This window comes from Mesoplodon densirostris, chromosome 7, assembly GCF_025265405.1.
Source record: "Mesoplodon densirostris isolate mMesDen1 chromosome 7, mMesDen1 primary haplotype, whole genome shotgun sequence".
NCBI classification, from domain to species: Eukaryota; Metazoa; Chordata; class Mammalia; order Artiodactyla; family Ziphiidae; genus Mesoplodon; species Mesoplodon densirostris.
In genome coordinates this window covers 8,719,733-8,746,377 of record NC_082667.1, presented here as the reverse complement: position 1 = coordinate 8,746,377, position 26,645 = coordinate 8,719,733, and the positions used below count along the sequence as shown (strand labels likewise).

The window sequence follows — 26,645 nt, the reverse complement described above, 5'->3', positions numbered from 1 at the left end:
GAGGCCAAACCCCCCAGGAGCACCCCCAGCGGAGGGTGTGGCAAACCAGGGGCCACAAAGGCAGCAGTGGCCCTGCGGAGACTCCCTGTGAGCAAGGAGGAGTTCTTTGTGTTTTCTGGGATAAAGCAAGTATTTCCAAGCACCTACTGTGTGCCGGTTGGTGTGATCTGCAATGCAATGGTGAGCCCAGCAAAGGCCTGTTTCCAGCACCACGCCTGTGCATATCAATACTTCCAGCCTTTGCCTCTTCTCCAGCCATGGGAATGATGTCTCTTATTTTGATTAGGCTTTTTCTGATTGCTGGCGAAGTTCTGCGTCTTTTCACTTGTTTACTGGCCATTTGTTTTTCTCCGACCGGGAATTGCCTGTCCATATCTTTTGCCCACTTTTCTTACTGATTTGTAGGAGTGCTTTGCATATCAAGAGAGAAGTAGAGAAGCAGCCTTTGCCTGGGGCAGACCTTCAGGGCCTCCCTTGAGGGTCCTCAGGGCCAGGAAAGGGGGGGAGGATTTGCGTGGGCCTCTGAATGCTCCCACTGCATCTCTACACCCTGCCCAGCTCCCAGGGGGCCAACTCTGCTCAAAGATGAAGCACCTTCTGCAGGTGGGAGCCCCTGCCAGGCCTGCATCTCAGCTGGCAAAACCCAGGCTTATTTTTTTACTGCACTGAGAAGTCTACACTGCCAGTAGCTGGCAGGGTGCCCCGGATGGCACCTGAGGGGAGCCAGCTGGTATAGCTGGGCATCCAGGAAGAAGGGATGACCATCCCAGACCAGTTCAGCGGGACCCAGCCGACAAAAGAGGCAAGTCCCAAAGCCTCAAGCTGACCCTCCCAACAGAATTCCAGGGCCCCCTCTGGTGCGCACCATCCCTGCCCCCCCTTTCCAGCTATGACAGTCCCCCTTCCAGCTATGACAGTGACCCAGGCATGGAGGACACATGTGAGCCCTGCCCCTTCACCCTCAGCCATCTGACCTTTCAGGGCTAGAAGCAAACCTGTGGTTCATTCCCCTCCAGTGCTTTCCACATTTCAGCAGACAAAGAGTGCAGGCCATAAAACTGATTTCCAAAGCTTATAAAGGCAATAACATTTAGGGAGCCAGGAACAAAAAAACAACCCTCCTTTCTCGGAGTAATAGCTGTCGAGAGTCCTCGTGGGGTCCTTTCAGAAGCTGGGGTGGCAGACGCAGGGACCAGCCCACAGAACTCCCTGCACCAGGTGGTAAATGACAGCTCAGCACGTGTTCTGACAGGGCCACGGCAGCCAGGGAGGCTGCAAACTTCCCGCTTATCTCTTCTGACTACCCTGAGCCCAGCTGCACTGGCTCCCCAAAACCAGGGAGGGCTCACTGGCACCCTGTGACCACCCCTCTCCCACCCGCCACTAAGCTCCTGGCAGAAGAGTCAGACTGCAGATTGCAGGCCACCTGGTGCCGGCCAAGGTCACCCCCCTGCTCTGCGCCATGCTTGGGTGAACCTCCCGGGAGGACAAACAACGCCGCCACAAAGGTGGCCACAATGACCTCTGCATGACAGAAGGGGGGTTCCCTGACCTTCCCCAAGCTCTCCAAATACCCCCATCCTGGGCTGACACCATGCCCACTCACCAGACACCTAGAACTACGAGTGGTTGCCATGAGCCCACTGCCCCTCATTCATTCATTCATTCACTCACTCATTCATTCACTCACTCATTCATTCAAAGGTGATGTGACATAGGGGAAAGTACCCAGGATCTGGTTCAAGCTTCCGGACTGTCTGGAGACAAGTCACTTAATATCCCAGCACCACGGCTTCCTAACCTGAAAAGCAGGAACACTGAAAGCCAGCTCTCAGGTCATTGTTATGATGATTATCCTGGGCTCAGAGAACTGCTGGAAGAGGAGGGGACCAAGGTCTGGGTCTGTGGGGCAGGAGGCTGGGCCAGGTCTGAGGGCAAAGTGCCAGGGGCAGGCCTGCCAGCCAGAGGGGAGGGGGCCTGTCTGAAGACAGGGGGGATAGTCAAAATGACCCCAACAGTCCCTTCCAGACAAGGATGAAACAGGGTCGGAGGACAGGGCATCCAGGCCCTAAAAATCCCACCCTCAGGGCAAATCCATTGTGCAGCCAACAGATCCACAGACAAGGGTAAGGGAGGGACCCCCTCCCCCTGGGGACTGTGGGGACCCCCTCTCAGAAGTCACTCCTTCCTCCTCCTTCTCCTCCAGGATCAAAGCACATCGCGACATGGAATTAGCTGCAAGCTCAGCCTCCGGCTTAACCACAAAGAGGTGGAGAGAAGTGAGTATCTTCTAACCAAGGATGCCCCCCACAAAGGGGGCCCCAGAGTCTCTGTGGGAGCACGAGAGGTGGGGAGGTGGGGTGCCAGCCCATGGGAGCTTGGGGTGGGTTCCGAGGGCCTCTCCAGGCTGGCTGTGGCGCTGAGAGGCGGCATTTGCATGGAGAGCCTCTGTGACTCTGGAATTTATGCAGCTGCCTAAGGCGAGACGAATCTCCAGGCCGCTTTTCTCAGCAGGAACAAGTCTTTTCTTCAAATTGATGGTGACACATTTTTAAACTCCGATATTAAGAAGGGAGAGATTTTGCCGCCCCCCCACCCTGGGGGCAACCCTTATTAGTCACTGGCTCATCTGAGAGAAATCACAGTGGCGGACCCAGTGGGCCTGCACAAGGCAAGAGGCCCAGAGGCCAGGCCGCTGACAAGGGAATGGACAGCAACAAAAGAGAGGGCAGAGGGGCCTCCCACACCCGGAGCAAAGCACTTAGAGATGGCACTCTGGAGCAAGGGATGAAGCATCTGGAGGGGTAATAAAGAAGAGCTGGTAAGGGTGACAGAGGGAGACAATGGAGGGAAAAGGCACAGAGTAGAAAGAAAGAGAAAGAGGCATTAAGCTGAAATATAAATGGATTTCCAAGTGTAGAGTACAGAACCTAAAATCTTGTTTCCCTTTTTGCTATGGCTGCCAGGAAGCTCAAGGCCACTTGTCATATTCAGTTGCAATAGACTTGTTACAATAGCCTCGCTTTGAGGTGTCTTCTGGGTGGGGCCAAGGTAAGTGCCAGGAGCCAAGCTGCCCAAGCAGCCGCCAAGAGCATAAAATACAAGGGCATGGTCCCTCAGTAGACCAGACACCAGCATCCCAAGGCAGGAGGTAGGGCTGAGCAGACCCAGGAACCAGGCAAGAGGCCAGCAGGTCAGAAAGCATGTGCAAAGAGCATCCAGGCCAAAGGGCTCCAGGTGTGGCCAAGAGCACTGGGCATATTCTTGTTGGATGCCCAGGTCAGCGTCCTCCTTGTCACTTGTTTCTTTTTATTCCTGTTTTAATCCTTCCCCGGTTTTATTATATCTGTTTTTCAATGGAAACAGGTAGGTTAAACATTTTTTAAAAATCAATTCCAGCTCAAATGCCCACTTGCTCAATGATAACAGTCACCATTTATTGAGTTCCAGTGACTTGCCAGGCATTTGCATGCATCTCCGTCCTCCAAACCACCTTCGGAGGGGGCAGCACTCTCCCAGGTTTACAGAAGAGAAAACCGAGGCTCAGAGGGGAGGTGTATCCTGGTCAAGGTCACAGAGCTCCTAAGTGGCCACAGCAGCCCTGGCCCCTAACATGCCCCCACTCCCACCCCCTGAGCCCCAGAGCCCAGCACCCTATTCTACGCACCAGAGGGGGCTCCCATCTGCCTTGTTAGGAGGGAGATGAGGCTGAGTCAAGGTCAAGGCCGGGGAGGCCAAGAGGTGGTCAGGTGACCCACAGAATTCCATCACCAACACTCTGGTCCCCTCCCTGCCAAACCCCAAAGCTTCAGCCACAACCTGCCCCACCTTCGCATGACCCGTGAGCCTCACCAGAAAGTTCCCCGCCAGCTGCCAAGCAGGCCTTAGCTCCTTTGACAGAGCTGTAAGGCTCCCATCACAAATGTCAATTCTGGGCCATTTGTTTCGTAGATTTTAATGTTCCTGTTTCTCCTCAACATCCTCAGCAAGGTAGCTCTTGCTTTTCAAAAGGGATGTGGCGTTTGATGATGTTTAAACCTACGTGAAATACAGCCAGGCGGCAATAATAAAACAGACTCGAGCCCTGCTGGTAGGGGGATGGCTGACAGCCGGGCCTCTCTCTTCCCACATGCTACGCAGCCACCGCAGCTAAGCTCCTATTTTTATGGCAATTACAATGTCCGAAGAGGGAAACGAGGGGAAGGAGGAGGGTGGGTACCGCTGTACAGGACCACTTGTTGCCGCTGGGTGTGGGGTTCGGCTGATGGGGTTTTAATGAACCAAAGCAGGTGATGCCAGCCAGCTATGTCCACCCCCCGCTGCCACCCTCTCAGGGCCATCCGGGCTCACTGTCAAACCCGGGTCCACACCCAGTACCTGTCCTCCCCGGAGGCTGCAGCCCAAGCTCCTCGTTCCCAAGTCCTCACTGGCTCCTGACACTCCCACAAGGACATAAATATTTGTGGTCCCTCCCCTGCCCGATGTGCAAGCAGCAGGAGTTCCCGCCACTGTGCCCACCGGGCAGCCTGATTTCACCCAGCAGTCCTCGGCAGAGATGAGTTGTTAGTTCCTGTCCTTTTGTGTCCCTCCTGGGGAACTGCTGTGCAGACATTCTTGGATGGCCCCCGCCACGGATGGGCACCGGCCATGTGCCAGCCCTGTCTAGGGATGGAGACCAGGGGTCAGTGCACCCTGCCCCTGCCCTCTAGGGGCTCTGATCTAGTGGGTGGTGCAGTGAGATACTTCACTAATAAGAACAGTACTTATCATTTACTGAGCCCCTCCAGTGCGCAAGGCATTACAGGCACTAACTCATTTTTTCCTCTTAATCCTCCCATAAGGTGTACGTGTGGAAACTGAGGCCCAGAGAAGCAGCTAGTGGAACCGGATTTTACCCCAATCAATCTATCAATATTTTGTGAGCTGGCTCTGAGGCCAGCCTGTGCCACACCCATGGGGGGCTTCCAGCCCAGGCCTGGCTCCAGGACCCCCCAGGACAGCTGCACCCCTGCCATAAGTCATCAGTCAAGATTACAGGGGGGAGATTCCGTGGTAGTCCAGTGGTTAGGACTCCTCACGTTCACTGACAAGGGTGTGGGTTTGATCCCTGGATGGGGAACCAAGATCCCACAAGCTGCTCAGCATGGCCAAAAAAAAAAAAAAAAAGATTTCAGGGAAAGGGAACCCGTGATACAGTCACTGCATCCACATGAAACACGGCTGCCAGCAGGGCCTGAGGAAACATGAGTAGAAATAATTTGCAAAATAAATAAATGAGCCCCAAAGGTGAGCTTCTGAAATGCAAGAAGACCCCGAGGAGGGGAGAGGAAGGGAGGGCTGGAGGCTACAGGTGGCTTCAGGTCTGCCAGCTCAGGCTGAGGCGAGGCAGCCAAGCTCTGAAGGAGAGCTTCAGTCAACACCCACCTCCTGGCCCCCTGGGGAGAGGGAACATCCCCTGTCTTGGGCTGTTCCCATGTGACACACACACCTTTCCGGACAGAAGGCAGAGCAGACACTGACAGCCCTGTCACAGAGGGGAGGGGGGCTAGCCCTCCTGCCCTGCATGCTCATGGTCAAGAGACCCCAAATCCAAAAGACTAGGGGTCAGGAAGGGCCTCCCCTGGGGCCAGCAAGTGCTCAGCTCACAACAGGGAGGACAGGAAGGCGGTGCCCTTGACAACCCCTGACCCAGCCCTACTGAGGGCTGGTGCACAGCAGTCCTGGTTCCACGGGTCTGAGCTGCCCTTCCAGGGAAGCAGCAACAGCAGGAGGCCCAGAGCTGGCATTTCTTGGGTTTCCTCTATCCTAGGCGTCGCCGTGCTGAGTGAATCGTCTCCTTTCAAACTCACGATGAGGGACTTCCTGGTGGTCCAGTGATTAATAAGACTATACTCCCAATGCAGGGGGCCCGGGTTCCATCCCTGGTCAGGGAACTAGAGCCCGCACGCCGCAGCTAAATCTCCCACATGTAGCAACGAAGATCCTGCGTGCTGCACTTCAGCCAAAATAAATAAATAAATATTTAAAAAACAAACAAACTCACAATGACCCAGGACATGGGTCCTAATGCACACTTTTTTTTTTTTGGCTGCACTGGGTCTTCGTTGCTGCGTGCAGTCTCTCTCTAGTTGTGGCGAAAAGGGGCTACGCTTCATTGCGGTGCGCGGGCTTCTCATTGCGGTGGCTTCTCTTGTTGCAGAGCACGGGCTCTAGGTGCGCGGGCTTCAGTAGTTGCGGTGTGTGGGCTCAGTAGTTGTGGCTCACGGGCTCCAGAGTGCAGGCTCAGTAGTTGTGGCGCACGGGCTTAGTTGCTCTGCGGCATGTGGGATCTTCCCGGACCAGGGATCAAACCTGTGTCCCCTGCATTGGCAGGCAGATTCTTAACCACTGCGCCACCAGGGAAGCCCCTGATGCACTTTTATCCCCGTTTTAGAGACGAGAAAACCGAGGCTCAGAAAGGTGAAGGGGCTTGCCTGAGGCCACACAGCTGGTGCACAGTGGAGCCGGGACTCATACCCAGGACTCTAACTCCCAATTTCAATGTTCTGTAATGGAGACTCCAGAGCAGGTGGGGCTATCTGGAGATTGGGAGGTGAGGAAGCGGGGGCTGGATACTTTCACTCTCTTTTAGGTCATGTTATGTCTTAGAGGCCACCCCAAGTTGGGACCAGGGCAGGTCCCACCCAGGAATCCCCAGAGCCAGGCTCTGGTGTGTGTGAAGCCCACCCTAGGGGTCTCGAGAGAGCAGATTCATCTCAACACCCCCACAAACAGCACTGTCTGCATAGAGCTTTGTGTTGAGAGGGAGGGAAGGGGACCCCATTTCCTGGGGGCATCCATGGCTTTCACATGCTGCGCCGGACCCCCTTCACCTCCTAGGGACACAGGGTACCCATGCATTAAACGGCGGGCAAGACACAGCCTCCTGGGGAGGCCCGAAGCTGGCTGGGCAGCCCTTTGCCAAAGCACTGGAGAGTGATCCAAGTGCTGCAGATCCAGCCCTTTTCATGCTTGGCCAATTTAATGGTCCCCATTAATTTCAAAACACACACATTCCCACAAGCTCCAGGCTCCTCAGCTCAGTGCTTGGGGTGGAGAGCACGTCAGGGACACAGGCCGGCACACCGGTGTGGGTGCTGAAGGCTGGCAGCCTCAAGGACGAGATGAGCCGGACAGAAAGGGCTCAGGGCCCCTCAGCAGGGGGTGGCGGGCAGCGGAGCCCTACCTGCGTTTCCTGACCATTTGTGTGTTGTGATGGGGAGAAAAAGGCCCAGGAGAAAGGGCAGTGCCGGGAGTTAGGAAGGCCTGCTTTGCCACTTCCCTGCTATGTGACCCTGAGCAGGTCACCGTCCCTCTCTGGGCTTCAGATGCTCCCCTGTCTTCCCTATGAGACTGTAAATGCCTTGGCGGCAGGCACTGGGTCATTGAGCCTCACACTGAGCCAGGAACCTCACAAGCAGCCCACACAAGGAGCAGTCTGCCACTGTCCTCTCCTGCATGATGCTTTAGTCCCGCGTGGGGTCTGGGCTGGGGCACAAGGAGGGAGCCCAGAGGCGATCACTGGTTCATCCAGTCCTTCCTGCTGTCTGACCGACTCTCAAGGACATCTGATCACTCATTCATTCAACAAATATTTACTGAGTCTCAGAACAAAAGATCATTGGGTCCAAGGTCCATTGCCCACTGTCACGTTCCCTCTGGAAGGACAGGAACAATCTGGCTAATAAAGGGAAACTTGGGAGAAGACCTTGGGGCAGAAGGACCTTCCAGGATCCTCGAGTCCTGCCCATCGGCCAGAGCTCGGCTCACTGGCCCAGGCCCTGCGAGCCCTTGAGGGAATCTCAATAATTCAGGAGGGATCCATCATTTATGAATTTATGTAACCGCTTCTTGACCTTGTGGAAATGAGCCTCCCTCCTCCTGCAGTGGTGGAAATCAGGCCTTGGCATAGTCTTTGGTGTCCCAGGCTTTCTAATGTGGGGAGGGAGCCACCTGTACCCCAGGCCTCCCTGTTGGCCTCCCAATCCACTCAGCCCCCCACCCCTAGACTGGACCCAGAGGGAACTTCTGAAAAAGCAAACGTGACGGCATCCCTCTCAAACCCAGGTTTGAAAGATGAGGGTTTGATTCCTGGCTCGGCCTTGTACCCAGCACTGTGGTCCCATACGTTCCTCAGTCTCCTCATCTGTAAACTGGGGGAATATTATTGCCTGCCTCAGAAGTGACGTGATAAGTCCAGTGTGGAGGCAGCCCCTGGCCCAGAGGGAACACACAGTAACACACTATCCCCACCCAGAAGCAGGGCTTGGTGGGGTGCTCAGGGCAGGGACTGGGGCACAGGACAACCAAGCAGCCACGGGAGCAGGAGCCCACCACAAGGCCTCATGGGGCCAATGAACCCAGACCCATCTTTTCTGCACTGACCACCCAGTCCCCATCCCGCTTCTCTGTTTCCCTGTAGTGAGGACAGATGACAGCAGACCCACTCTGGGGACCCAAAATTTTAAACCAGAAAAGAAAAGGGAACAAAGAGAAGGTGTTCCCAGCTACCCACAAAAAACGTGGGGGTGGGGATTTCCTGGAGGCTCTTTAGTCTGGCAAACCTTCCCTACCTGTGCCACTACTGCTCAGCTGTGTGGCCTTAGGTAAGTTGCTTCAAGTCTCTGAACCTCAGTTTCCCATTGACACCGTGGGGCTGATATAATAACACCAGGAGGCTAGGAGAGGTAGCATGGGGTGTGGATACAGCCTAGACCTAGAGGGAGACCCTCAGCTCAGGACCCACCACGGCTCATTCCAAGCCCCCCCAGAGCCTCCCCTGAGTCCCACCTGCCTCACCCTCCCTGCCAGTGCTCTCCCTCTCTCCCCTTAAAATGTCCTTGTCCAACTTCTAACTCAGATTCCTACTTCTCAGCTCAAGTACTGCCTCCTCCAAGCAGCCCTCCAGATTGCCTCCCACCCTTGCAGGTGTGCTTCCCATCCCTCATGCACTTTGCTGTCCCTTCCATTCATATTTTTCACTCTGCATTTGGGAGTTGAGATTGAGTCTTCCATAGCCCAGGACCTACCTCAATGCCTGGTGCACAGCAGGCCTGCCATGTACGCCTGCTGATCGAATGAATGAAAGGCTACACATGAGTTTGAATTCTGACTCAGTCACCTGCCAAGCTGGGGCATGTTATCTCCTTCTTGAGCCTCAGTTTGATCACTGAAAATGGGGATCAGAGTCCTGCCTGCTTTGCAGGGATGCCATGTGGTCGGCATGGAGGCAGTGGCTGGTCTCGCCTGTGCTCCCCAGGGGCCAGGGCCCAGGGAGTCTTCCGTGGCTCACAGGTTCCCGCCCACCCTCCTTGCCCACTGCGAAGAGGCTGCTGCTGAAGGTAGCTGTGGAGGCCCGGCCTCAGTAAACACCTTTAAATCTGAAGTGACAGGTAAAGCAATTTACGGAGACAGTTCAGCGTCAGATCACTTCCCACAAGGCAGTCGGCGCCCCTCGGCCCCCCTGCTTGCTAGTCCATCAAGGCGGTCTCTAAATCACTGACTCCAAGCGGTGGCCAGGGACAGCCAGGGGGCCAGGCTCCTGGCAGCAGAAGGGATGAAGCAAGGGCTTTGGCTGGCTTGCGGAGACGAGGGTGATAGAAGCAGCTGGCAGATTTTCACAACTCAAAGCCCCAAGACTTAAGGAAACAGAGCACCACTTCATGCCTTATTTTAAATAAATAAGCAACTTAGAAAAACTCCCAGTGAGGCCAGCTTGTCGCTGTGAAACATGGCTTCCCACCTGTTCTGCACGGCCCGGCCCGCATGCCGGGTCCCCTCAAAGGCTCCCCTGACCCTCCTCGCCTCCCGCGCCCTCCTTGCAGAATTAATTGGTCCCTGAGGCAACGCGTGGCACTCTGTTCAGACCTCACTTCCAGTGCTTTGTCACATTATATTCTACTTAGTTTCTCTCATGCTGACTTTCCAATACTAATTTACAGGGCCTTACTATGTGCCAACCCTGGGGTGGGGCCAACGATGCTCCATTTTTCAGATGGGGAAATAGAGGTGTGGAGATGCCTGACCAGAGGCCACAGCACGCCCATGGCCTTGACTCAGTGGCCTGGGACAGCTTTGCAGTTTAATATTCCTTCTGGCTTTGCACAAAGCATCACGTTCATCCCTGCTCTGTCCCGTTATGCCCTGAAGGCCAAAGCCGGCAGCCGGACCCTGGACTGGCCAAGAATGGGGGTCCTTCTTTGTGCCAGGACATTTCCTGCCTGGGATTCAGCTGTCTGTCAGGAACTAGGGGCCCACACGCACAGGCTTGGTAAGCTGGCAAACTCAAGGGCATGGAAGGGACCTTGTCAAGGTCATGCTGCCTCTCCCCATAGTCCCCACCATTCCGTGGCAAAGAGAAGACATAAACACTCCAGAAGCTGAGGCACCTCCCCAGACCCAAGGTTTCTCTGGAGGAGATGCTAGGCCTGGCTCTCCCTAGACACAGCCTGGGAGACGTGGGGCCAAGCTGGAGAGGCAGGCGCTGCCCCAAAGAATCTCCTGCTCCAGAATGGGGGCTGCAGGGGCTTCCTGGCTTATCTCACCAGCGTGGCAGCCCAATTTAATTAAGATGGATGCAGTGTGCCCCCGTGGGCAGGAGCCGCGGCCAGCACAGATGGCAGGAGCCTGAGACTCTCCAGACTCTGCCCAAGCAAGTGGCCTCGGCTGGCAGCCACTGAGGCAAGACCAAGGATGGCCCGGGGAGGCCTGCACTGCCCCTGGGGGTTTGAGGGGATTTGGTCCTGTCCCCTGTGACCTCATGCCCTGCCACTGGCCAGGAAAACATCCTTCTACTCTGTTCCAGCCCCCCTCCACATACCATATAACATACATCATATTATACACATAACAAATCACACACATATCCACTATTACAGGCACATAATAGCACATACACCCCAATCACATATCAAATATCAACAGAGTGGGGTAAAAACCAGCCCTGGACTTCAAATGTCAGGGGAACAGTTGGGAAACTGAGTCTGATTTTCCAAAGTCCTGAGCGAGGCTGTGGGTGGAGTCACTCTGCGGGGAGGGGAGAAGTGAAGGGGGCAGGAAGGGAGGACACCCGGCCCCTGCCCTCTCCAAGGACCCCCAGGGTCCTCCCTAGGGATGGGAAGAGCGCCTGCGTGGCTGGAGACACCCCCTAGCCACAGCTCTTCAGGATGGAGGGGTTCTGGGGTGCTGATCCCTTTCTCGCACAGGCCCTTCCCAGCCCCCTGCAGGCCTCCCCCTCCATGGTCCCTGCAGCTGGAGCAAGGCCCAGGCAGCGATGGCATCTTCCCTACCCTTCCCCATCTGGCCTCAGGGACAAAGAGAGACTCCCCGCCCCCCACCCCGTCCTGAGAAAATCCAGAAGCTCCACAGTGGACCTCAAGCCCCCAGCCCTGTCCGACCCACACGACTCCCCATGGGCCACAGACCCTGGCGGGACCAACACTGCCCCTGACTTCAAAAATAAAAATTAAAAAATTCCCACCCCGAGATAATTGCTCGCTCCTTTTCCTCATTGTGGTGGCTCCCCGGTCGGCGCTGAGAAGCAATTATTCAGGGCTAATGATTATAATCAAGTCAAATAGAATTTAATGGACACGTATTCTCTTCCTGCTTGAAACTTTACATATGAATTAAGCACATGTGGGTTTCACGAGGCACAGACCAGATTTATGCAGCCCTGAAAAGCCCCGCGTTGCCGCGACTTTTATGCCGCTAATAAACAGGCTGATTTACGGGCTCTGCTGCGCGCAGGAACCGCAATCTCTGCTGCCCCCTGGTGGGCGGCGGCCCCAGGCCATGGTTGGGAGGGCCCAGGGAGGATGCTGAAGGGTACCAAAACCACCAAAGACCCCCGAGGTCTGATTAGTGCCAAGGCCACCCAAACACCGGGCTGGGAAAACCTGCAGGGAGGGTCCGCAGGGGATGCAGGCTCTGTGTGGGAGCTCTGGATCCAGGGCCCGCCTCAGCCGTTTTTTGGGGTTCCAGGCAGGTTCTGGGTCCTCCCTGCTATGAGACTCTTTCTAGAAACAAAGGAGATCCAGGGAAGACACACCAGGAGGTATTTAGTCAACTGAGGCAGGCAGGGGGAGGCATAGCTGCGCATTTGTAGGAGGTACCAGGATCCTTTGGCATCCCTGGGCCAGGGTTGACGTCCAGTGGCGCCGCTGGCATCAATTCTAGCGCCGACACAGCGGTAGGTGCCGAGGGCTCTGTTCATGCCAGGTGCTGCGTGAGCATCACTGTTCATGGGCATCAGACCCTAATATCCCCAACTATCCAATGGGTGGGCTTCCCACCATTCCCATCATGCAAGCCCAGGCAGGTACATGGAGAAGGGGAGTCCCCAGAAAGACACAGCAAACACTGCCACGCCCAGCCCTGGCGAATCAAATGAAGCCAGGACCAAAGGGCTTCCCTGAGAGCATGAGAGGCTGACAGGGCTGCTGCACTCAGAGTCTGGCCGGGCACAAGGGCACTTAGGAAGAGCCATTAATCATGCCTGCAGCCCCGCGCGCAGGCTCCAGAGCCCCCACACCACTCCATCTGCATTCTGCCCACACCCTGCCTCGGTCCCCACACCCCCCTCCTGGCCGCCAACCATCAACCTGGCTGTGAAGGAGGTGATAAGATGCCCCACTTTTCCCTCTGGCCACTTTGCAGCTCAGGAAGAAAAGTACCAGCGGGGGGACTTCCCTGGTGGCACAGTGGTTAAGAATCCACCTGCCAATGCAGGGCACACAGGTTCGAGCCCTGGTCCGGGAGGATCCCACATGCCACGGAGCAACTAAGCCCGTGCGCCACAACTACTGAAGCCCTCGTGCCTAGAGCCCGTGCTCCGCAACAAGAGAAGCCACTGCAATGAGAAGCACGCTCACTGCAACCAAGAGTAGCCCCCGCTCGCCACAACTAGAGGAAGCCCGTGCGCAGCAACGAAGACCCAACACAGCCAAAAATAAATAAATAAAATAAATAAATTTATTAAAAAAAAAAAAGGACCAGCGGGGCGCCTCCCACACCCTTGCCAGTGACTGACAGGGCCAAGGGCACTAGGTAGGGCAGCCTCGCAGGCCTGTGGCAATGTCCCCTCAGCCCCGGCCCCAAGGCTTGGTCCTTCCACCCCAGGCCATCCCTCTGGGGTCCAGGCAGCAAGAATACCCTTCTCTCCTGGGCCACTGTGACTTGACTTGTCTTAGCACCGTGTCTCCCCAGATGGGGACCTCGCTGCTACCCACCATCCTAGTGGCCCAAGAGAAACACATCAGAGGAAGCACCAGCAGAAATCCAAAGGGGACCCCACCACCCCCTGCTCTGAGTCAGAACTCCTGCCTTACCTGTGACTGGTCACCTGTGCGCTGAAATAGGCAATGGCGGGGAGGGAACACCCCTGTGACCACACAGTTCTGCGAACATCAGTGGGGAGACGTGCAGAGCAATGCCACTGCCGGAAATGCAACCCAGATCACAGACAAGCGGGCCCAGAGCGGATGAGCGGCCACCTCTCCCCTGGTCTCTCAAGCCCAGTCGCTTAGCAAGACCAGCATGGGCACCACCAAGACCCAGAGTCACTTGGCCACTCCACGCCCTGGCCAGCACTGGGGTCAGCCAATGGCTGCAAGCCCAAGGGTGCGATGAAGGAGATTTGAGACGCTCCTGGGAGCACCTGAGACTGCGCAGGTGGGGAGGGGCTAGCACAGTGGAGTTTCCCTGTGAGTCGGAACCCAAGACAAGGGGGTCTGCCCAGGTCTGCGAACCTTCCTCCAAGGAGGAGGCTCCGTCCTGTGACACTTGGCAACCACAGTGGGGGACTCGGCCCCCACTCGCCCTTGTCCTGTGAACCACCTGAGCACCTGCTGGGCTTGACCAGCCCTTGACACACCCCTCCTGACCTCAGCCAGACAACCACCGCCTGGGAGGAGAGCCGCCACCTTCCTCCCTCTGCCAAGAGGGGAGAGACACAGCAGACTCCTCAACTCATCACAATAAACTGCCCAGCCAGCAAGAGCCGTTGCAGGAAGCTGACAGGGGTGCAGCGGCCTCTGCCCCCACCCTTCTTCTGACATGCTCCCCAACATGCTCCCTCGCCCACCCCAGTTAGAAGGGGGGCTGGGAGGGCAGGAGGCGGAGGAAGGAAAGCAGTGGTCAGGGGCATCTGCAGCCCCCAAGGTCGGACCACCCCATCTGGCCACCGCCTTCCTGGCAGGGCAGTACGGCGCAATTCCAGCAGAGCTCTCTCCCTTACCAGCCGCTAACGGGTCTCAGAGCTTCAAGGCAGCTCAGCCAAGGCGCCCCTGACACAGCAGGTCAGGGTTTCAAGGGCAGAGGAGTCCACGCTGCCGACACGCTGGGCTCTCGTGGCGCCAGCAGGCCACCCTCACCCAGCCACCCGAGCCTCACTGGAGCCAGGTGGCATCCACGCGTGCCTGGCACAGTGACAAGGTGGCTACCCAGGTCTCTGGCTCAGGCTGGCCAGAAGCCCTCACTCACCGGCGTTGACGATGGCGTCCACCTCCAGCTTGGTGATATCGCCTCGGAACAGGGAGATCTTCTCGTTGAGCTGCTTGTCCTTCTTGTACTTGGGCTCCTCCACCTTCACGGTCACCCCTGGAACAAGCAGAGGCCGGGGGTGGGGTCACAGAGAGGTCCCCACTGCAGAGTGACCCACCAGTGGCCACCAGTCAGGCAAGCCGCCATCAACTGCCCTCCACCTCCAGAGGCAATGTGCCATGCGAGGACCGATGACACGGTAATGACAGCCCACACTGACTAAGCACCTACTGTGTGCAGCACACACTCATCTCCTTGAATCTTCACAACGTTGCACACAGCTAGAATATCAATGCCATCCATCCCCATTTTACACACTAGGTAACTGAGGCCTAGGAGGGTTAAGTAACTTGGCCTGGGTTCCCGGTTACCAGGCCTGAAATTCGCAGGGCCTACGTGCTCACCAGGACGCCGCACTGCAGGCCGCTACACCAAGCAGCAAATCCCAGCTCCAGCGGCCATGGGATTGCAGGTCTAAGGCTCAGTTTCCCAACGGTATAATGGGGATAAAAACCGAACCTGCCTCAGGCTGTGTTAATAATTAAATGTGGTGACACTGCAAAGGGCCCCACACATAGCAAGCGCTCATAAATGCTGCCGCCATTCTCCTTCTTGGCCTTGTCTTTATGATTCTCCCAAGATATGGGCCTGAAAGGGCCACACACCACCCAGACAGCTGGGCCGCCCAGCGCAGGGCCTACCTTTCGCCGCCTCCTTCCACGTCGGGATCTTCTTCAGCCGGACGAAGTCCCGGCAGAAGTAATGCTCCTCCCGCTGCTTGTCACTCAGGCCCTTCAGAAACGCTGCAGGGGCGAGGGGTGGGGGGTGGGCACGAGAGTCAGGTGGGCAGGGAGAGGAGCAGTCCGGGGGGCCTCCCCACCGCCCACGGGTCCCCTGTCCTCACGGGGATGCTCGCCTCATCCAAAGAAGCCCTGCATGCCCATCCTTCCCGCAAGCACACGGGGAGGGGCACAGAAGGAGGGTCCCCTAGAAGATCTTGCTGTGCCCTCTTTGTTAGGAGGGGAAATTGAGGCCCATGGAGGTGGAGGGTGTCTTGCAGGCACCACAGACCTGAGTTCAGAATTCAACTCTGCCACTTTCTAGTTGCGTCCACACCTCTGGGTCCCAAATATCTTCAAGACAGCCCTTGTAGACTAATTTCAAGCTTACTCATACATGCTAAGGCCAGGCAGGTCGGCGGCACTGAATCAGTTACATCATCGATCAGTTACATCATCATCGTCGTTATTTGTAGGCAGCAGGACACAGGGAACCGGGACACCCATGCTCCTCAAAGAGCCACAGGACCAAGCGGGTCTGGTGCCCATTTGTGACAAACCCCCTGCATTGGCAGAGGGCTCCCCGCGGAGAGATGCCCGCTGGGGTGAGTCATGAATCAAGGGAGTGGCTGGAATTGTCCCCATTTTACAGATAAAGAAACAGGCTCAGGAAGGTCAGGAAGCCACCCGTGGTCATACAGCTAGTGAGTGGGAAGCCAGGCCCCCCATCCACTCACAGATTTTGGGTCCACCCAGGCTGGTTCCCCTGCTGGGCCTGGTCTTCCCTTTGGGTGGCCCCAGGCAGGGAAGCCTCTCTCCAGAGCAGCAGTCCAGGCTCGCGGCTCGTGGGCTCCCCCTGCCGGCCTGAGACCACCAGGGCAGCCTGGCTCTCAGCCGGGCCTTGTCCTCCTCCACCACACACTCCCCAGATGAGCAGCCCCCAGTGACCACCAGGGGAGGGGGAGACAACAAAGAGGAAAGACCACAGTCAAGGAACCCAAAAATCATCAGAAAATGTGCAGAGGTAGGAGGGCAATTAGAGGGGGTAGGGGGAGAGGTAGGGTCCGCCTGCTGGAGCCTTCTGTGGAAAGGCAGAGACGGACAGATATTCAAGAGACAGGTGGGTCCCCCACATGTGCCTTTGCCCTGCCAAAGTCAGTCCATCCAAGCCTCTGCTCAAGATGCCCGAGGAGCCTGGAAAGGGCCCCGTTCACAGTCCAGCTCAACACTGTAGGGAATTATTACAAAAAGCTCGTTACACCTTGAATCTGCTTACACCAACTCCAGCTCAAGATAGAACCACACTCTCCGGCAGCCACTTCCCTCCCCCTTCCCTAAACACCCATCACACGCAGGTCCTACACGTGGTGCTGGGGATCCAACCCCCAGCAATGCAGACGTGGTCCTGGCCCTCGTGAATTTATAATGCAGCAGGGGAGACAGAGACTGACCAGGCTTTACCCAATCAAGCAAGCAATCCAAATTCCAAGTGCTATGGAAGGGACGCTCGGGGACTGGGAGAGGAGGTAGCCGGAACCCCAGTCCAGGGGGGCTTAGCAGAGACTGGGAAGAGGACTGAGAGGTAGCCAGAGTAGGGAAGGGTGTTCCACCAACCGGAACAGCATGTTCGAGGTTCTGGGTGGGTGCAATCCAGGGTGTGGGGCAGGCGGCAAGCACAGGGGGAGAACGATGCTGAGGGGAGACAGGGGCACCTCGTCCCAGGGGCACCCAAATCAGATTAAAAATGCTTCCACCAGGTAGAGATTAAGAATCCCCCCACAGCAGTGTCATTCTCATTCTTTCTAAGAGGCAAGGGTATCCAGCGTGGATGGTACCCAGCGTGGACAGTCCCCTCTGTCACTAGAGTCCCTGGATGCTCACAACCCATTTCCCAGCCTCCTTCTCAAGGGTCTGCCCTCCCCATGATCTGAGAAACAGGCCAAGAGCTCCTACTTTAAATGCTCCTTTCTTTGTGTGTTGGGGGGGTGGCGGTGGGGGGATGGTGCTGGTATTTGAAGGAACTGAAGCACTTCTCCAAGCCTTGCTTGTCTTCTTCTGTAAAATGGGGGCACAGAAAGCTCCCTCGCGTTAAATAAGAAGCAGAACAGGCTTAGTTGGGCACAAAACAAAGCACTCAGCTGCCGGCAGACGGTACCACCAAGCAAAGAACAGGCTCGGCTCCATCCAGACTCTGCCTCTCCCTGGCAGTCTGAATACAGATCAGTCAGTTAACAGATATTTACTGAGCACCCACCATGCACCACACCTGGGAGGCGAGGTGAGGTCTGGGACAGCTTCCTGGAAGAGGTACCCCCAGTTTCTCTGGTCTGCCCCAGGAGCTGCAAATCGCTCAAGAAGCTCCTACCAACCAAGCAGAGGCTCCCTCTAAATTCTTCATCTTCCCCAGGTGGCCACTCCAGCTTCTCCTTTGGAAGTGGGTGCCCCCTCCCCCTTCTCCCTCTCCCAAGGCTCCTCTGTTTGTCCTCCCGGCCATCCATCCAGTGGAGGCTGCCTCCCCCTCCCACCAGGGCGGGAGCACCCCCCACACCTGCCCATATCTCGTTCTCCCTCCCTCAGGTCACTGGGCACGAAGGTCCTTCCTCCCAGCCGAGGCCGCCCAGCTCACCTCCCCAAGGGCTCACTCCTGCGGCTCCCCCTCCACTGGACTGTCCTGCCTGCCCTCAAACACCTTCTGGTGTACCCTGGCTTTTAAAACAAAACCCTCCCTCAACCACGCATTCCACACGCTGTAGCTGTGGCCAGGTTTCTCTGCCTCACTCCACTGTCTACACGCGCTGTCTCCACTTCCTCCTCCCCCCGACCCCACCTCTCCATCAAGGCCAAGGTCAGAGGCACCACACTGGCCACCTGTCCTTATGCAGTGGCCCTTCCTGGCTTCCCCTGTACGCTCAGCACCCCCAACCCCTTCTTTCTTCTCAGGACCCCCAACTTCCGATCCCAGGCTGCTCACCGGCCCCCCTTCTCAGCCTCCTTGCTGCCTCCCCTTTTCCTTAATCTACACCCTCTCCCTGGGTTTTCACATCATTCGAAAACACTCATGATCCCAAGGCTGCACCTCCAGCCCCTCACCTCTTCCGAGCATCTGCTCCCCAAGGCCCACAGCCTGCTCTCATCCCCAAATCCTCTGTGTGCAGAGCTGAACTTCTGACCTCTCTATCCTTCCTCCTTCTCAGTGAACGGCCCCAGACTTTGCTGGGGCCCCAAACCAAGGGTCTTTCCTTTCTCTTCTTCCCTCTTCCATCCATCTGCAGGCTGTTAGATTTATCCCCCCAACACCACAGACACCATGCCTTCTGCTACTCCCACCAGGGCTAAGCCTCCATCATTGATTGCTCCCTAGACCCCTGTGGAAGCGCCTCCCCACTCCCCAGCCAGCTGACTCCCTGTGTCCACCCTGTGGTCTGTTCCTAACACAGCAGCCCAGAGATATTAGGGACAGAAGTCAGATGGAAGCTGTCTCTCTGTGTGAAGCTCAGTTCAAACTCCAAGTCCTTGCCAGGGCTTGGAGAGCCTGCCTCTTTCCCAACCTCCTCCCGTGCTACCCTCCCCACTGCACTTCACCCTGCCCACAGCCTTCAGCCTTTCAGTTCCCCCAACAGCCAAGCTGTTTCCCGCCTCAGGGCCCTTGTACCTGCTGTGCCTCCTGCCTGGTCTTCCTTTACAGTTCCCTCCTCACTGCCCTCCCCCTCCCAGAGCAGCTGCCTCCCCTACCATCTGTGCTTTGCTTGACCTTGGCCATATGGGGATATGTCATGTTTATGTTGGAGTCCCAGCACCTGGCACAGCATAAAGCATGTGTGAGTGTCCCTGGGCATCTGTGGGATGACTCAATGAACCAAGGAGCTGAGACCTGAAGGTTGCGGGCAAGTTTGCTAACAGAACAGGGTCTTCCGGGAGGAGGGAACAACGCGTGCAAAAGCCCTGAGGTCGGAGAGAGCATTCGGGTGGGGAAATGGAGAGAAATCTAGAACAGCTGGATGGGAGAGCAAAAGCAAGGCTCTGGCAGCCTCCCCCGGCTTGTCTGAGGCGTTTGCTGGCCCATGGCCCGGCCGCTGCTGGGGTTTTGATTCCGCTCTTGCTCCTTGGTCCCCCCAGGTTTGGGCTCATGACCTCCCACCATCATGTTCATGGGCAAGGTGCTCACCCTCTCAGCCTCAGTTTTCTCATCTCTAGAATAAGGACAAGGCCAGCCTTCCGTGGCACCCAAGCTTGCTGTGAACAAGAAGATTGGCTGCGAAAACACAGAGGAAGCTGTCGAGTGCAATATACACATCAGATATACTCACTCCTTCCTGTGTGTGAAATAAGAAGGCCCAAAGAGAGCAAACGAAAACAAGACAAAATTTGGGAGGGGACACATTATTTTTCCAACTTGGGGCAAAGCAGGCGCAGGAGCTTTTTAAGTTATTTGGGTCCCCATGTTTATCATCTTGCACAACTGTGACCAAAGGCCCCCTCCAAGGCCTTGGCATGTCCAAGTGCCGGTACTCAGAGCTGGCTGGACCTGTGGCCAGAGTGCAGGCCCATACTGTGACACTGGAGGGGCTGGTCAGCCAGAGCCCAGACCAACCCCATAGGACTCCCAAGACCGGAGTCCCTCTGGCTGGGGCAGGCCCCAGGCACCCCACGGAACTAATCTGGGATGCCCAGAGATGGCTCAGGTCCCCGAGCAGACACCACCTGGCAGATGCCACCACCTTGCTTTACAAAATCAGTAGAGCAATCGCCCTGGCCACAGGCAAGCAAAAGGAAGCCAGGGCGGGACGCAGCCCAGGGCTCTGTTCTGCACTGTCCTCCCCAGTACCCGAAGTCTGCTCTGAGTGACCCACAGCCCGCGCAGTCCTCTCTCTCCAGCAAAGACCAAAACACGACTCTGCTTCCCGGAGACGGCAAAGAAAGACCGTCAGAGATTCCAGCTCAGCTACCGGTTGACGAGGTGCCAACCTTGGGGACACCTGTCGGCCTGCCCTTCTGGCCTGTGGTCCCCAAGCGCACACCTCTCGAGGCCAGTGTGTGGGGTGCCGTGTCCTCACTCATCTCCAGAACAAGGCTGCAGCCTGACTGACCCCAAGGAGCTACAGGCTGCACTGCTCTCTGATTTATGGGAAGGAGAAGCCGGCTGAGGACCGGAGGGCTCTCTTCCCAGCCTCAGCTTCATCATCAGCGGGGCCGCCCCAGGCCCTCCTCACTCGCTCTGGGAGGAGGAGAAGCAGGACCCTTACGGTGGGCATATGCCCCACGCATTTATAACACACGCTACCTCCCTCTGCCAGAAGGACAGGTGCCGACTTAAAGCACAAGTGAGTTTTATTTTTCTTATAAAAGATGTACAACATACGTTTTAATTTTCTTTCCTTTTTGGAGAGGCGAGAGTATTTCACAGCTCAGTGAGACAGGTGCTGTAAAAGGATGTTTGCAGTAAATTTTGATGGAGAGGTCTGACCCCAGATGAAGCTTTCAGCGGCTCCCGGGCACGAAAGCCGAGCTGGAGGGAGCAGGCTGTGTCAGAACCATAAAGTGCACCGGGCGAACGGGAATTCAATGATGTGTTTAAAGAAGTGTCTTTATGGCACTTCACAAGACGGTGTTCGGAAAGGTGAGGGCAGGCTGGCACGGAAGGAGGCTCCTCTTCTGAAGAAGGGTGGGTGGGCAGGGCTGATAACAGCTGGGCTCTGGGAACATGGCGGTGGAGGCATTAATCACTTCTCACCGTCCCCCAAGAGCACGGGCTCGTTAAGGCCTCTGGCACGAGCAAAGGGGAGACGGCAGGAGGCACATTGGAGCTTTTCTGCTCTCCCAGACCCCCTCGCTTCTGGCCGCACCGGGACGTGCCAAGGCTGCTTCCCAGAAGACAGGTGGGAGAAGCCCACCCAATTCCCAGGTGTACCTGGGAAATTTTCTGGTTCGGCAGTCGAATCAGATACATCATCCGCTCTGCATGAAATCCCACAGGGGTTGAAATCTGTCTTTGCCCTGCCCCATGCAAACAGGCTGGAACACATGAGCCGTATCCTGAGCCACCAGGGAGAGGAAACAGGGCTCAGGACCTGAGGGTCAGGGTTCTAGCATTTGAGACCATGGGGAAGACAAGTTTATATAAGCCCAGTGTCCCCCTGGCCAGAACAGGGCAGAGAGAGGAGATAGACCCGAGGGGCGACAAGGGATGGGGGGCATTGGGGGGTGACAAGGGAGGGGGCACTGGGGACCCTTTGGCCACTGTGTACAAAATGGTTTCTAATGTGATCCCAGCACAACCTACAAATCGGGTGCTGTTGGTGCCATCCTACAGATGAGGAAACTGAGGCTCAGGGAGCATGGAAGCAGTGGTGCCAGGGCTGGCCACGTCTGATGACACCAACGCCTGTTCTCTTTTTCAGCACACAGCTCTGCCCCTACCGCAGGTCAGAAGGAGGATCTGTGCCCTTCTCCTGGAGGCCAGGCCCCTCCTGTGGTGGCAAAGCCCCCAAATACCCCAGTGCCTGAACTTAAGTCCCCTCACACCCAACTGCCTTACAGTAGGACTGTTTCCACGATCTTCTGATGAAAAGGCACAACCTGGCGGGGGTGGGTGGTAATGAGACACTCCAGAACTGAGGGAATTAAATTATAGAAATTAACCCCTGGCCAGTGAAATCAAATACTGCAGAGGTCTCTCAAAAAGACTGAATGTCTCCTAGCCAGGAAGATCAGCCTGATGGTATTTACTTACCTAGAGAAAGAATAGGTCCACAGAAAGAACAGGTCCACAGAAGTGGGCAGTCAGCTTGAACCCAGGAAAAAGAACCCAGGCAGAATTTGGCTATCTGTCCAGAGGACTCGCTGGGCCATGGACTGAGGCATCTGCACCTGGGGCCCAGAGCAGGCACTCAGCACTGCATTTGTACTGGAACACTGAGCAACCGCCCAGGGAAGGGCATCCTCAGTGGGTAGGCGCACCCCTGGCAGGGAAGTTTGCCCAGCCTGCCCAGGGCAGTGGGATCAGCTTCCAAAATCATTCAACCAGCTCCCTAGTTGAGAACACCTGCTGGTGAGCAAACTTAAGACTATGAATTGGCTTCCACATGGCTTTTCCACAGGGAGAGGAGGCCCTGCCCATGTTCACATGAGTTTCCAGACCCAGAGCTATTACATTTCCCCAGTGTGAACTGCACTTCAACCCTCTGAACTATACATCAGTCTCTTGTGAGTTTGGTTACTATGTGCCAGTCTTTGAGAGAGGATCATCTCAGGCATAGACAAGCATTTAGAGGCCTATGTAGGTATACCCCCAACAGAAAGATGAGCACATGTCCATCAAAGACATGTACAAGGATATTCACAACAGCTTTATTCCCAACAGTCCCAAACTGGAAACCAAATGCCCATCAACAGGAGACTGGGTGCACAAACTGTAGTACATCCACACCATGGAATATTACACAGCAATAAAAAAGAGCAAACTGTCGGTACACCCAATAATGTGGACGAATCACAGAGATATTAGTAAAAAGAACCAGACACAGTGTATGCCTCTGGTGATATGAAGTTCAAGAAGAAACAAAATGAATAGATAGAAAAATGATTAGCAGTAAGGGGTACTGATTGGAAAGGGGCTCAAAGGAACCTCATGGGGCAATGGCAATGTTCTACCTATTGATCAAAGTAGTGGTTACACAGCAGTATACTTAGGTAAATGAACATTGATTGTAGGAATTCCCTGGCCGTCCAGTGGTTAGGACTCGGCGCTTTCACTGCTAGGGGCCCGTGTTCAATCCCTGGTCGGAGAACTGAGATCCTGCAAGCCGAGCAGCGTGGCCAAATAAATAAATAAATAAATAAAGGATCAAAGCTTGGACCCCAATCAGAGGCAGAATCCAGTTGAGGCAGTCCCTTAGTGTGGCGGTTTTAAAAATATGCCCCAAATTTTTTGATCCTCTTCCCTCACAAAGGTGGAAACTAATTTCCCTCCCCTTGAATGTGGGCTAGATGAGGCATTTGGGCAACAGCCATCTCACAGGAGTGAGCCATCTGGGAAGGGCTCACCCCACCCCTAACCAAGTCCCCGCCAACCTCCTGAGAAACCCTGAGCCTGCTTTCTACTCCCAGCTTCCTGAGCCTCAGAGACTGTGAGATAATATAAATGTTTGCTGTTTTAAGCCACCAAGTGTCTGGGTAATCTGTTATTATGCAGCAATAGGTAACTAAGACACAGAGATGTCTCTGTGTCTCACCCCCACAAACTACCACCTAACGGCTGCTGGGGGGCGGGCGGCTTCACACCTACTGCTGGGGTTCCTGGGGCAAGCCCACCCTCCTCACACTGCCCCCTGACTGGACACCGGCACTCAGGTGGCCCCATCGGCCACGGCTTCTTTGCAGCACTGACCTCTACCTGGCATTGTCTCATTGCCTTGATCACATCCTCTACTGTTTCTTCCCCCTAAGCTCCATGAGGGCAGGGTCCTTGCCTGTCTCCCCAGCACAACAGTGCTGGCTACATAGAAGGCACTCGATAAACATGAACTGAATGAATGGAAATCCCAGCTCCTAGCAGAGAGCAGCCTGGGAATTCCTGACCCATCAGCTTCATGAGGTCTGGAAGTTTTCAGTGGCACCCAGGAATGGGAGGGGCGGAGAGCCGGGTCCTAGAAAAAATGGCAGCTGCAGCACAGGTGCCTGGGCCCCTGGCCTCCCCAGCTCTCTTTCCCACCACCCTGGGTTACTGTTCTCTGACAGAGAAGGGAAAGCAGGGCTCCCTGTGGGGACAGTCCCCGTACCAGGGGGCCTGCCCCCCACTCCCCACCCTGAACGGTGTTCTGGGGCCAGGGCTGAAGGGCTGACAAGCACTCCTTGTGTTCCCGGAGCAAAGTCAAGTGCTTCCTGCTGGTGCTTTAAGATCCCAGTGAAGGCAATGCAATTCATGACAGTGGTTAAGTCATCTTGAACTCTACCTCCAACCCCAAGAGGATGCTTTCCCCTTGCCCCCAACCACAGCCAGCCCTAGGCCTGCCTTCCCAACCCCATTGGCTGAACCCACTTCACCACAAGGGCCCAGCCAATGAGCTGCTATCCCTGTTCTTTTGAACGGGGATCCAGCCCGAACGGTCGCAAGAGCCCAGGGAGCAGGTCCTGAAGGGCAGGGGCAGCTGGACAGGCAGCCGGGGCTATTTGGGGCTCTGCAGGTCAGGTTGCCTGCCTTCCCTGCTCTATTCGGGCCCAGAGTCCAGCCCTGGGATTCATGCCCACCAGGACTCATGCTCTGCCCCAGAGCGGGAGGAAATGGCTTGACTCCTGGGTATGGGGGGTGGGGGGGAGGGCGGAGGGGGCGGTGGGGGGTCACTGTTCTCATAGGCACAACGCCCCATCTCTGCCCTGCCCCGAAGCTCCTCTGTCCTGTGTCCCCCAGGAATAAGGCAGAGAGTGCTCACAAGTGTCCAGAGGCCAACGTTAAGGGCAAAAGGGCACCAAACCACGTGCCTAGAGATGCAGCCCCCCCCCCGTAGGCGTGGGGGGAGGTGGAACCGGCCCGCTCAGGGAAGCCACTCCTTGTGGCTATCTGATCCCACCAGGTGGGATGCCAGCCCCAGAGCTGTCCCCTCAGCCCATTCCCTGCCACTCTGCCTAAAATGCCATCCCTTGAGAAACCACACTATGCAAAACCCGGGGAGTTCAGAGCCTACTGTCAGATCCTGAAGCAAACTCCAAGTGACCTTGGCCTATTGGCTCTGGCACTGGGCCTCAGTTTCCCTCGTGCACAACAGATTAAGGTACTAGGTCTTGGATGCTCCCTGGGGGTGCCCAGCAACACATTTCAATGGCGTGAGGCCACCCTCCTCACACTGCCCCCCACTGGGGACCTGAACCTGGTCGGGGCGGTGAAGTAGTTTATGGGGCTGGGCACATAGGGGGCGTGGCTGTTAATGGGGGTCCATACCGGGGCACAGGACCTTAACTTCCCCACTTCTCTGGGGTGGACGAGGCTGCTGGTGGGGTGCTGTCCAGCCGGAGAAGGCCCACGTAGGGCCGCCCTCGCCCCTCGCGCCCCCCTTCTGCTTACACTTACATTTTGCCTCCTTCCAGTCGGTGGAGGTGCTCAGGTCCACCTTCGCCGCCATGGCCAGGGGGGCCCAGGTGCGCACCCCGGCTCTCCGCCCCACCGCCGCCGCCCCCCAAGCCCCAACTCCCGCTGGGGTCCGCCCGCGCGGGTCGTACGCGCCCAGGGACGCCGGGGGACCGCACGCAGTGCTGCGGGTCCGCTTGGCACCCGCCGAGGGGCCGGGCCAGGGGCGCCGAGCGCCGAGCAGCTGCCCCGCCGCGCGCAGCTGTGCCAGGCGGCCGGACACTCGGCTCCGCAGAGACATGAGCGGGCGGCGCGGGGCGGCTCCCCGCCCACTTGGACTCTATTTACGGTGCTCAGGGAGTCTCTCCCTTATTTACTCGGGAACCAGGTGACGCGTGCCAACCCGCGGCGACCTGCTCAGGAACCAGCGGGCCGCGCGGCCAGAAAACCCAGGCGCGCCGCTGGGCACCCTGGAACTTGTAGTCCGGCCCGCTGACGGGCCCCCGCACTCGTATACACACGTGCGCGCCCCGCCCGGCCAGCGGGGTCGCGCTGCGCCTGAGCCCAGCTCTCGCAGGGTTGCGCGGCCGCCGTGCGCCTCCTCTTGGGGCTGGCTCGGCCGCCGCCAACTTCCTGGTGGGAGGTGCCTCCCGCCCCCGGCCCCGCCTCCGCCCCTCTGGCCGGGCGTACTGAGCCGAGCGCGGCTCCCTGCGGGTCACCCGGGACCCACCCCGCCCCCAGTCCCCGGGAGCCGCGCGTCCCCGCCGGCGGCGGGGAGGTGACGAGTGGCGCGAACGGGTACGTCCGGTTGGGCGACTTTCCCCAGACCGCTGCGCTGCTCCTTAGCCGGCGGCGGCAGGAACCGAATCTAGAGCAGCTAGGGAGGCAAAGGTGGAAATCGTGTAATTTGAAGGCAGAAAATTAGAGTTCCAAGTGGCCTTCTCGGTGGAAGAATTGGGGTGATTTTTTTCTTTATATTTTTCCTAATTTTTTACAAGGACTATAAGGATGGATTTTAATATAAATATTTTAATGTCTTTCTATACCATTTCATTATTTGATAAATATGATACTGGATATTTTGCTTGTTTTTGGCCGCCTCCCGTGGCTTGCGGGATCTTAGTTCCCCGACCAGGGATTGAACCCCAGGCCCACAGCAGTGAAGCGCAGAGTCGTAACCACTGGACGGCCAGGGAACTCGCCATAGTGGATATTTTTTTAACTTG

General features: G+C 56.7%; 1 protein-coding gene across 2 annotated transcripts in view; it reads right to left on the bottom strand.

The window, feature by feature from the left end:
• MACROD1 (mono-ADP ribosylhydrolase 1) overlaps positions 1–26,014 on the bottom strand; it is a 152,258-nt gene extending 126,244 nt beyond the window's left edge. The window contains exons 1-3 of one of the 2 annotated variants that reach the window (XM_060104326.1): positions 25,423–26,014; positions 15,282–15,383; positions 14,521–14,637 (exon numbers count right to left, since the gene is read on the bottom strand). In XM_060104326.1, the coding sequence (XP_059960309.1) occupies positions 14,521–14,637; positions 15,282–15,383; positions 25,423–25,720 (517 nt within the window). In that variant the 5' untranslated portion in view covers positions 25,721–26,014. The remainder of the gene's footprint in view (positions 1–14,520; positions 14,638–15,281; positions 15,384–25,422) is intronic. The other variant, XM_060104325.1, reaches the window with a different exon arrangement.
• Between the last annotated feature and the right edge of the window lie 631 nt (positions 26,015–26,645).